This window comes from Mytilus californianus, unplaced genomic scaffold (genome assembly GCF_021869535.1).
Source record: "Mytilus californianus isolate M0D057914Y unplaced genomic scaffold, xbMytCali1.0.p SCAF_3, whole genome shotgun sequence".
In the NCBI taxonomy this organism is placed as follows: domain Eukaryota; kingdom Metazoa; phylum Mollusca; class Bivalvia; order Mytilida; family Mytilidae; genus Mytilus; species Mytilus californianus.
In genome coordinates this window covers 50771412-50784275 of record NW_026262679.1, presented here as the reverse complement: position 1 = coordinate 50784275, position 12864 = coordinate 50771412, and the positions used below count along the sequence as shown (strand labels likewise).

General features: G+C 33.0%; 1 protein-coding gene across 1 annotated transcript; it reads left to right on the top strand.

The window, feature by feature from the left end:
• Positions 1 to 604: 604 nt before the first annotated feature.
• On the top strand, positions 605 to 4208 carry LOC127734811 (cerebellin-2-like). The gene is made up of 3 exons (XM_052244826.1): positions 605 to 884; positions 1651 to 1707; positions 3778 to 4208. The coding sequence occupies exons 1-3, from the start codon at positions 770 to 772 to the stop codon at positions 4170 to 4172; spliced, it is 567 nt and encodes a 188-aa protein (XP_052100786.1). The 5' UTR covers positions 605 to 769; the 3' UTR covers positions 4173 to 4208.
• The last annotated feature ends 8656 nt before the right edge of the window (positions 4209 to 12864 follow it).

Here is a 12864-nt window from a genome sequence, read left to right as displayed (position 1 = left end):
TTTGAGATTGCGAGCCTTTGCATTAAAAAAACTCCGGACTGGAACATTAATTGCCATGTAATGGAATTTTATCAGGATTGCAAATCTTTCTTATCTTCAAATCATAATAATAACCTCAAATTAACTCAGGTGATGATTTTCTTGTTAAGATATGGTTTAGAAAATGCTCATCTTTATTTTTTTCTATTCTATGAGAATATATTCTTTTTTTTTCTCTTGATCAATCCAAAATGGAAAGGAAAATAAACAGAAAAGAAGTATTTTATGTATTGTTAATAACGCTTTAAAGTTCTAAAACTACAGTAAGAGGTGCATAATAATGCAACTATTAAACATTTTTCAAAATTTTCTTATGAAGACTGCGTAGCAGAAAACGTTTTCCCTGTCGACGTTCGTACCCTATCGCGATCCTTAAATAGTTGATGCAATTCCCTCATTTTCTTTTTTATTTGTACATTCACAATGATTCATATGTACCGATTAATAAATTTATGAGATTTGAACATAGTAAACAACTTGTGTATGTGTGTGTGTTATGTGCGTTGATTTGAATGCTTAAAATTGACCCAGAACTACTCATGTTACAAACAACAATCAAGGGTATATGTAGTATTACTTTTACCATTTCCTGTAACTGAATCTTTAAATTATACCAGAACTACACATGTTACAAAATAGTATCGGATCGAATGATCTTATCACGCAATCAATCACGGATTTATAGCCTTGCATTTGGACATGATAGTTCAATTTTGTATTGTCACTTCTTATGATTAAGCAACCTTTCGTTTCAGATCAGTCACAGAATATGAATCTACAGTTAATCTTTCTAATATTGATGGTAGTGTATGCATCATCTGCTGACAGCTCTTGCCCAGGAATAAGTAAGTGTTTGCCTAAATTTATTGCATGTTTTTACGTAAACATTTTATGTAATGTAATTATTGTCGTCTTAAGATTCATTTTTTACGCGAATAATTGTTTTGGTGAGTATATGCGTATGTACGTATTTTCCCCACTGCAATGCATAGTCGATGGAAGATACTTTTGATTAAAGAAAATCATAAATTAGGGAACATCTATGGTTAGCAAGTACTATTTGTTGACTAAATAAATGCATTAATCAGGCAACTGAAAGACTTGATGCACTGTTAATCAGTCTCTAACTATTCTTCTTGTGGCATGGTTTATGGGAATAACATATAAAAGAAGTGCTGTCGGCGCTTATTTTAAATGTGCAAGAAAATAAATCTTGGTCGCCATAACATTAAAATAATATAAACATGATAAACAAAGATTTATTTATCTATTTACTTTTCGTTATAAATATTATCATCTATTATTCATTATTGCGAATCGCTTATTATAATTTGGCCAAAGTGTATTAGGTATTGTTTTTCCTGTTTTTCAATGATATCAGAAAATATAGAACTTGTCAAAATTTACATTTTATTTAATGCAATGTAAATAATATTATTTAATCAAAAGTAATTTTTTTGTATGACCTTAAGGAAAATTTATATTTTGCATAGGCTATTTTAAACTTCTTTAGCATACTAAGTACATGAAGTATTCAATTTCATTTATATCATGTACTTACCATTCCCTTCTTATGATTTTGTTGAACTATGTCGTACCCATATATTTTAGACAATGGAGAATTCGAAGATTTGATGAATGTCATGAAGAAGATTACTTGTCAATCAGGTATGTATTCAACAACACTTTTCAATGTCAATTCGCTTTGTTTCATAAAAAAGAATGGCCAACGTAGATACAAGTATCTTGTCTTGGGGAGGGATAAATCCTACTTTGTAAAAAAACACTCTGATTCAAACAAAAAATTCTCTGAAAATGACATTATCAAGATGCTTGATTTCTTGATTGACAACATATTTGTTACGTTTTGAGGACGTGTTTTTCAACAAACAATCGGCATTCCCATGGGAACCAACTGTGCCCCTTTTCTTGCCGACTTGTTCCTTATTTCATACAGGAACTTCTTAGGAAGAAAGAAAAGAAGTTAGCAGTATCCTTTAACTTTCCCTTCCGCTATATAGATGATGATATTCTCTCACTAAATAATTCAAAATTTGCTGACTATGTTGAACGCATCTATCCCATCGAACTTGATATAAAGGATACAACAGATACAGTTAAGTCTGCCTCATATCTTGACTTACATCTAGAAATTGACAATGAGGGTCGGTTGAAAACAAAGCTCTACGACAAAAGAGATGATATCAGCTTCTCAATTGTGAATTTTCCATTTCTATGTTGCAACATTCCAGCAGCGTCTGCATACGGAGTATATATCTCCCAGTTTAAACGATATTCCAGGGCTTGTATTTCCGATCATGATTTCATTGATAGAGGGTTGCTGCTCACAAGGAAGCTATTAAACCAAGAGTTCCAAGTGGTGAAGTTGAAATCATCCCTTCGTAAATTTTACGGACGCCATCACGAGTTGGTTGACCGTTATGAAATATCCGTTTCACAGATGATAACGGATATGTTCCTAATGTCGTAACTATAATCCCGCCCCCTTTTCCCGAATGTGATCTACCGAATAAGACTTATTACCGGGTTTGTACTAACATGAGCAACACGACGGGTGCCACTAGTGGAGCAGGATCTGCTTACCGTTTCGGAATACCTGAGATCACCCCCAGTTTTTGGTGGGGTTCGTGTTGCTCAGTTTTTAGTTTTCTATATTGTGTTTTGTGTACTATTGTTTGTCTGTTGGTATTTTTTAGCCATGGCGTTGTCAGTTTATTTTCGACTTATTAGTTTGAATGTTCCTTTGGTATCTTTCGCCTCTCTTTTTCGCACAAGGAACACATATTTACTTATCATACACTAATTCGGAGTTTATACATGAACCGATATTTTCCGACCGTGCTGTATCAATAATACTACAAATGTATATTTTCTTAGGTTTGTTTGTGAATTGTAAAATAAAACAGCAGAAAAAACAGACAATCAATAATTATTTTACATTCTATAATAACATTTTTTCATAACATAAAAAGAATTTACTTCACTATCAAATTTAGAATTTAAAGAAACAGACAACCAAAGAAATATGTCGGGAAGCTTATTCTTGTGGTGATTCGGATTGGGATTGTGGCACAGTGTTGGCTACTGTGCCCCTGTTTTTGACATTTTTACCTATTATGTCTGTTTGTTTTGTTCACACATTGTTGTCAATATAATGGAACTTTATGCGACTGTTATACAAGTGAGAGGTTTAGCTAGCTATAAAACCAGGTTTAATCCACCGTTTTCTACATAAGGAAATGCCTGTACCAAGTCAGGAATATGACAGTTGTTTTCAATTCATTTGATGTGTTTGAGCTTTTGATTTTGCCATTTGATGAGGGACTTTCCGACTTGAATTTTCCTTGGAGTTCGGTATTTTTGTTATTTTACTTTTTTCTTGTACATTTGAATTGATAGATCTTCAATAGAATATACACAATGATTATTTGTGTAGAAATCATATCAAAAAATAAATTTTTTTTAGCTATGGAAAAGTTCATATCACCATGCTTGCAATGGTACGACATAATAAGAATCAATTTTTATTCCAATATGTGCACTATATATTCTTCTCCTAGACCTGCAATGCCTAAACTTTGATTTAACTGTATTGAAACATTTACTTATATTAGTAAAGACATTAATGGTCACACCCCTAATTTTCACAACTATTATTATATAAAATAAGCAAAAATACGATTCTTAAAATTATTATGAAATAATTCTTTTTTTTAGGAGGAACCTTTAAAAAACCGGCGTTTCTTGCAACATTAACCCCAAGAGAAGTGACGTTAACATCTAGCAGCGTAGTTAAATTTGATTCTATTCTAACAAACATCGGGAATGGATACGACGCAAATTCCGGAGTGTTTACGGCTCCACGTAAAGGGACATACATATTCGCAGTGAGTTTCGTCGCTGGTAATAGAAACGAATGGCTCGAACTGACCCTGGCGAAAAATAACAATCGACTTGTAAGGGGTCATGCTGCATATGCACCATTTACAACAGGATCTCTAGAAGCCATTCTCGAATTGGAGAAAGGGGATCGAATCTCTATCATCCAACCTCGTCCTTCAGGGCATATTTTAGGTGAAAATTATTCGATGTTTTCCGGACATTTAATATAAGTAAAATGCATCAAATAAAAGTTTGTAACATCTTAATTCTTTTTATTTTAAAGCAGCAAGCTTGATCATATTAAGCATGATAAAGAAACTTGAATAAAATATGATACAAAAAAGTGTGATATTCATATCTTATTTATATCATTTTCCACTGATAATTTGTTAAGATTTCGTACTCACAAATCTTACTTTTTTCTCTCCAATTTGTTTGTGACTATCTTTCTATGTCCAGGGGTCGGTTGTATGAATTTCATGCTGGCTCATTTCTCATAGCCCAACTGTGATCTATAAACGTTTATATGTTCCGTCTTTCAAAAATCACATTTTCCTTTATACCATCAACAGGAACGATTTATTGTTGGTTGCTTAACGTCCCGTGGCAAATATTTTATGCATATTCAGGACGAATCATCACTTGAGACGTTAGGAGTTTAAAAGTTAAGTCTTTAGAGTTTTTCTCGCAATCCATGCTTTACCATTGAATTATGAACCTAGGATAAAATTGAGAATAGAAATGGGGAATATGTCAAAGAGACAACAACCCGACCAAGAGCAGACAACAGCCGAAGACCACCAATGGGTCTTCAACGCAGCGAGAAAATCCCGCACCCGGAGGTGGTCCTCAGCTGGCCTCTAAATAAAATTGTGTACTAGTTCAGTGAAAATGGACGTCACACTAAACTCCAAAACATATAAATGAACTAAAATTAAAAATCATACAGAGACTAACAAAGGCCAGAGGCTCCTGACTTAGGACAGGCGCAAAAATGCGGCGGGGTTTAACATGTTTTGTGAAATCTCAACCCTCCCCCTATACCTCTAGCCAATGTAGAATAAAGAAACACATAGCAATACGCACAGTAAAACTCAGTTTAAAAGAAGTCCGAGTCCGTTGTCAGAATAGGTAACAAAAGAAACTAAGCAAAATGACAATGATACATAAATTATAAGGACTACTAGCAGTTACTGACATGCCAGCTCCAGACCTCAATTAAACTGATAGAAAGATTAAGTACAATCCCCCCCCCTTTAGGGGTTTAGTATCATACCATCATAAGTATTTCAATAAAAATTCATATGAAAAAGATAATAGATATAAAGGAGATGTTGTAAGAAATGATAGGCCACCGTACGTCCTTCAACAATTAAAAACCCATACCGTATAGTAGGCTACAGTGTGAAAAATGTGAAACAATTCAAACAAGAAACTAACGGCCTAATTTATTCATGTTATAACAAAACAATTTACGAAACATAAGTATGACATAAATGAACCAACGACAACCACTGAACTACATGCTCCTGACTACTGAACTACAGGCTCTTGACTATGGACAAGTATATATAGAATGTGGCGGGGTTAAGCATATTGGTGAGCGCTCAACCCTCCCCTAACCTGGAACAGTGATGTAGCAGCACAACATAAGAACAAAATGTAAAAATCAGTGGCAATTGGCCTAACTCAAAAGATCAGTACGAGGCACAAACACAATTATTAAGAAGACAATAGACACAAAGCACCGAAATAAGAGAAATCGCAGTTACTGAAAGCTAGTTTAAAGCCAATTACATTTAATAAATAAATAATGTTCTTCAAGACTAAGACTTGCTGCCAAGTAAGAGTGTTGTATTGTGCTGACCTATTTTCATTTCTTCGAAACCACAGCTACGTGAATTGAAACACTTTCCAGTTCGTATCATTTTACTGTTTTCTAGGATAGTACTTCTTTATAATTATGTTTGCTCGTGACCCAAGCGTATTCCTAACATCATCTTAACGGTCAGTCTGATGCGAATGTATTTCAAACTGCTGAAACATATAACATTACTCACAAAGTTGTTGCACACATTCTTTCTTCCCTGAATTGTCTTTCAGGGTTTTTTTTTTTTAGATATTGGTTAAATTTACCTTCCACTCTACAATATCATAAGCTTATAACAAAAATAATATAACAACAAATGCTCCAACTAGCGGTCTTGACGTAAATTAACAAAATAACAATTCAAAGCAACAAAAAAACAGGTCAGACAAATACAACAAACAAAACACATAATATCCCTCATAAAACAACAAAAGACAAAGGCAAAAAAATCTAAAAAAAAAATTTTAAAAAATTAAAAACAATCCAGTTTATGTGTCGTCTGACCTCTTGCACGTGAGAAACAAATGTGTCTGTTGTCAAAGTTAAAATTATATATTGAAGTTAAAGCAACTTACGAAGGCATTTTTATGTTTTTGTAGACTGATTTTAAACTTAGCTGTTATATTGACTGTATGTTTTTCTTGAATAACATGGTTTTTGTTTTACCTTAGCTGTATTTGGCAAACCCTTTTGGAATTTTATGTCCCCAATGCTCTACAACTTCGTACTTTATTAGGCCATTTGAACCTTTTTGATTCGAGCGTCACTGCTGAGTCTTATGTAGACGAAACGCGCGTCTGTCGTACAAAATGTTAATCCTAGTATCTATGATGAGTTTATTTTGTATATATCCCGTTTATATTTAATATTTTCTATTTCAACTAAACAATATAAAACAGTTTATTAAGAATCTTGTGTTGCACAAGAGCTTTAATAAACTGTTTTCTGTGCAGCATTAGAGCTTTAATAAACTTTTTTCTGTGCAGCACAAGAGCGTTAAGAAACTGTTTTCTGTGCTGCACAAGAGCTTTAATAAACTGTTTTCTGTGCAGCACAAGAGCTTTAATAAACTGGTTTTCTGTATTGTTGACAGAACACATAATAAGCATTGTAAACTATTTACTATTTATTACTGATAGGGAAAACAGAATTAAAGATTTAACATCGGAAAATAATTCAAGTCTAAATATTTTGTTATCTTTATAATTCTAAATTAAAACCGTAGTATGTTAAATGTGTGTAACTGATTTAAATCTATCTCAAAAATAATAACACATAGAGATATATTATTCATCGTGTACCACATTTCTTTTTTTGTAATAGGAAAGACAGAACAGGTATAAAACATAAAGCAACAACTCGCCATAAAAATAACGATGAATCTTTCTCTTTTAAGGCCGTGCGCTGTACAGAGAGACATATGGTTCAAAATCATATCATAACCAAATCCAAGCTTAAGAGATCCTCTGAACATAAGAAGGTCCCTGAAATGTATTGGCACTCTAAACTACAAAAAATGTCATGTATCGTTTAACTTGGCTTCTGTTAAATTTTCTACAACTAATCTTTCTTTCCATTTTGAATGTCTAGATACATTTCGTGCTTTCGGTTGTTCTTTCAATATAGTGGACAGTTTTAACTTTTCGACTTTCTTCACATCGCTTCAGCACAATCTTATCAAACATTTTATTCTTGTTTAGTCATAGAAAACCTTAGTCGTATTTGGTACAACTGTTCGGTATTTTTGGTTTTCAATGGTCTTCAACTTCGTACTTATTTGGCCTTGTAACTATTTTAATTCGAGGTCCACTGATGTGCCTTTTGAAGACGATAGGCGCTTCTAGCGTACACAATTTTAATCCTGGTGTTTATGATGAGTTTATGTAGACACAATGTGCGTCTTGCGTAAAAAATCAAAAGCCTGGTATCTTTGATGAGTTTTAATGCAAATAAATTAGCGGCAACTCATGAAAAGACTTCAACTTTAATGAAAAAATAAATATGATATATATAATTTTATGGAACTGTCATGAGATGATACAAGCTGTAAATTTTCTACTTACAACATATATGTAGGTTTCGGCTATGAAAATATCGACACTGTGTATGTATACCTTTGAGCACCAAATTCGCCCTTATAATAGTATTGTTATGACCAAACTCAGTAAAGATCCGTCTAAGCTGAGAGAAAAATAAATACACTTACCTTTACCTTGCTGATCTGCTTCTTAAATAATCAAAAATTGTCAAATTATTTTGTGACAGTATCGAAGGTCACAGAACAGAAACCCTATTACAAGCTTTTAACATGTAAAAGAGGTGCAGACCTTTTGCCTGTGATGCTAGGTTCCACGGCAGCTGTCGGAATAAATTCAAATTGAGTAATCGTATGAAATGGAGAAGTAAAAACGAGTGACAAAAGAAGCAGAAGATAGGCCCAGAAAAAAACTAATCATGAAACAGCATTCAAGACGATTCAAACATTCATTAATACCTAGCTGATTAAGAAGACATTTAATTTGTTTAAGTTAGGAGATTTAAAGAACATGCATAACTAGGAAGTCTTGAAGCATAATCCAATATATGAACAAATATCATTCCATAGATATTGCTTCCCAGCTGATCATAATTTGCAAATTCAAGGTGAAAAACAAACGGCATGTTTGTCTGCCTTACAAACTTTGGTTACAACAATCCCGAGAGAAAAGTAATTTGCCTAAAAATGTCTAGGTCTATTTAACTGTTGTGTCAACTTCATACTACTAAACCAACTGGTCTCTGCAAGGTTATGTTAATTGCTAGTCCGCAAAAACAATAATAATTCGCGATGTGGTTACTCTTGCTCAATTTAGGCGATTAATGATAGAAAAATCAAGGTAAAAAACAAAAACCGAGGAAATCGCATGAACTCAAAAAGAACCCAGACCCAGTGCGTTGACATTGTAAATGGCTCCTGCTATGCATGCACCACCCACCATACGAGTCCTTACTGGTATATTAAGATCTAAGAACACAAAAGTATGTCCCAAGTAAGTTGAGACACTGACACACCGACCGTGATGGTGACCGTAAAACTTCTGTAGTGTCGACTCTATTTGAGTAGTTTTTGTGTAAGGAGCACAACCCTGTTAACGAAGTCTGCATGTTGTGAACATACATGAGCGTAACGTATTAACTGAGATATGTAAACGCCATACGGAGCAGAGGGTATGTTACTGCTGAGAAATCAGAAGTTAGCAATTGGAAAGTTGAAATCATCAATTTGGCATAGATACTAGTTTGAAGTCGCCCGTCTGTGTTTATATCGAGGAAAAGATCAAAATATGAATAGACCTTCTACTTGGACCACGTGACTTGGATATATGAGATCTTAGCACTAATTGAAATGTGGGTTTTGAGTGACAGGACATAATCAATATATCTAAAAGTGATACGAAAAAACTTGCCAGATGCTTATACTTTTTGTCTTGTGAAGGCTCTGTATGCACTTTGCTTCATATGAGTACAAAAACAAATCGGTTAGTATTGATGCACAATTATTAAAGTACCCATTTAAATAGGAACTGTTTGCTGGAGTATCTATCCGCCAAACTTAACAAATGTGTTGCCGATCAAAAATTTCATTTTGTATCTACGTTTTCTATTTTTCTTTTTAGAAAACTCTGTTTAATGAGACAATGTTGCCGATCTTTCAATTGAGCATGGAGAATAATAATGTAAAGAGGTTCTGATATACTGAAATTTGTAAAAATTGTGATAGAAGTTTTGGAGTATTCTAAAGATTTTTTTAAGAATCCGCATCTGATTGACACTGCTGGTTGCATAAACCTTATGTTAATATTTCTAAAGGCCATATTTTACTGTAGAAAGAATGGTGGTAAGAAAGATATTTGGTCGAACATCTTCATCTTAGCAACAAACACAACCTTGCAGGGACAAATTAACCGATACAGCAATCAGTGAATAATATTTAACATGATATATCGAAAATCATTTTGATACCATATGAATATGTGGTAAAGGGGTTTGCAAAATCCGAACAACAGATCAAGCGGTTTATAAGTTTTTAGTAATGGTCATTTATGAACGTCAAACTTCTAAATATACATGCCGAATTTCTTTCTGCTCAAAATGAATTGGACTGACCATGCAGGAGTAATTGCAAGTAAAAACGGAAGTTTAAAGGGTTTTTCCGGTTGTTAATTTGGGGTTGGATTGACAGAGAGCTGCAATGGTTTTTAAATTTCAAAATTGTGTCACACAACGACCAAATGGAGGTAAATTTCGGAATTTTATCCTTTTTTTTTTCTCCTTCACGAGATATGGTCCTTAACGATTGGAAAATGGCACATTATGTGTGTAACTTAATTCAATCATTTTCAAACTTAAATCTGTTGTTTCTTATGACAATATATATAGATGTGATTTTTTATTTTCTATACTCCTGCCTCACTCGAAGGCCATGTGTTGCGTCATACAAAAGAATTTCTTTTGGGACATAGCAAGTGCTGCTTTCTATTGTTAAACCATTACATGTTTTGTTAATCATGTTTAAAAAAAAAGGTGTTTCAATGAAAGAAGGCCGTTTGGTCTCTTTTGAGATATACAAAGATATTAATGTTGAAGATTTAAACATCACCTTTACATCAAAGCAGACATTGTTAGTTTTTGTAGATTTTAAGTCGAAGTCTGTATATTTTGATATATTTTTTTACATATCGTTATTTGAGCTATTAATACTATTAACACAAAAACTACTGAATCGTCTGCTTTTAATGAAATAAATAAATTGGTGAAGTCAGGGTTTGCTATTTCTATTTCTATTGATCATTGTAGTGTTAATTGTTTTCTCCAACATCTGTGATAAAATATCCGAATAATTTTAATGTGTCTGCATATCTCATGTTTTTGTACTGTGAAAATATTGTGCTCCGGAAACAATATATTAAAACATTTAACATGGAAGGGAGGCGAAAGCTACCAAAGGGACATTCAAACTTGTAAGTCGAAAATAAACTGACAACGCCATGGCAAAAAAAAAGAAAAAAGAAAAAGACAAAAAGACAAAAAACAGTAGACACAGGCAAGAAATAAACAACTGTAAAGACAAAAAAAAATCAGCACGTCGGTTGTCACACAAAAAATACTGCAATACTTTGTGTTTGTCACAATTGCAAATATGAGTAAACTCTGTTTCATTAATCACAATTATAATATCTGTACTCCTTGTCTTATGATTTTTATTTTGCTTGTGACAGCCTTGAAGAATAAGATGCAAAACTTGTTTTAAAAAAAATAAATGATATCGAGAAAATCCTTTGATAATTTATTTGAGAAAAATATTTGCAAATAAATTGCCAACATTATTGATATGAAACAGGAAAACATCTGCTATAATGTATCAAGTGTTATCTACATTTGCATAAACATGTCGTGTGCGTGTCAACAGCAATGGTATCGTATGACAAAACCATGTAAACACATTCTAAACAATCCATCAATCTATTAATTTTCGATAGATTTGTGGTAATCATTAATATCTGCCATAAATGTATACAGAAGTTTTTTTTATACCTTTATAGCATCGTCCGAAATGAGTATGTAAAATGCCGCTTATTTAGGATCGGTCTGAAAATGTTCTGAATCTGTCTGAATTCATATATCGTAGAAATCTTTTATTGCTATTTTTTTTTTTATTCAACCTGTTCGAGTATTGATCCTTTGTATCCTTTTCTTCAATTTCCTCTGACAAAACTAAAGTTTGGTATTGTATAAAGATTCATATTTGGTTTTCAATTTTTTTTTAAGAGCTAATCTATTTTCTCTGTTGTCATCTGTCAAAAATATAACTAAAATAAATAAAATAAAAAGGTAAAAAAAAATAACTTTTATAAATACAATGTCGTGTTGCAAATGAGACAACTATCCACAAGAGACCAAATGACGTAGACGTTAACAACTATAGGTCACCGTACGGCCTTTATCAATATGCAAAACCAATACCGCATAGTAAGCTATACAATATTTATGTAAGGTGCCGAAATGACAAATGTAAAACTTTTCAAACTAGAAAATCAACGGCATAATCGAAAAATACATACGAGTTTCTACTACATCAACAAACGACAACCACTGAATTACAGGCTCCTGGCTGGGGACAGGCACATGCAAAATGTGGCGGATTCAAACATGTTTGTTGGCGCCAACCCCCCTAACCTGGGACAGTGGTGTAAGAGTACAACATAAGAACAAACTATAACAATCAGTTGACAAGGGCTTAAATCGTCATATCGATACAAAGAACATAAAACCTAACAAAAACACAAAAGACACAAAGTACAGATCTGAGAGTATTCGCAGTTAATGAAAGCTAGTTCAAAGCCAATAACAATTAATAAAAAATCATGTATCTAAGACTAAAACATCAATTAGTACACATCCAACATCCAAAGGATTTAGTGTAAAGACGTCATTAACAGCCAAAGAACAGCATGACCTTGTGCAATGCCAAAATATAGGTATCGACAGACAAGTGTGTTTAAGCCTTTTGAGCTTTAGGGTTGGTTTTTTATGATCCGTATTGTTTTGAAATTTCAAACTTTCTGACAGTTTGGTGGAAAAGAAGTGTTATCCACAATAAACAAAATGCAATACGCTATTGAATATATCTAACATGAAAGTAAATGTTTTTGCAATACAAAGCAGGATTGTTTTATATTACACGGTTTTATATAGGGCTTTATGCTTTCAATCTTTTTCCAGTTGATGGACAGAGAATACTTTAATTTTCTTGTTTTCATTTTATTCATGAACTACTAGTATACATGAATGACACCGATTTCAGTGTGCACTCCAAATTGGTTGTTATAACTCATTTGCGATGAAATGTCAAATATAAGATATACATTTACTGTTGCTAATTGGAGTAGTGTTTATCCTGTAGTCATTGAATTGATATGTGTTATGCAAGTAAATTGTTTTATTATAGTGACATGTGTAAATCAACATAAATATATATATATATGTACAAAATATAATCCGCCATACAAAAT

Coding starts and splice junctions, on each gene's coding strand:
- LOC127734811 (XM_052244826.1), top strand. CDS start 770: ATGATTAAGCAACCTTTCGTTTCAGATCAGTCACAGAATATGAATCTA. Junction 885..1,650: donor CAGCTCTTGCCCAGGAATAA/GTAAGTGTTTGC, acceptor CATATATTTTAG/ACAATGGAGAATTCGAAGAT. Junction 1,708..3,777: donor GAAGATTACTTGTCAATCAG/GTATGTATTCAA, acceptor TCTTTTTTTTAG/GAGGAACCTTTAAAAAACCG.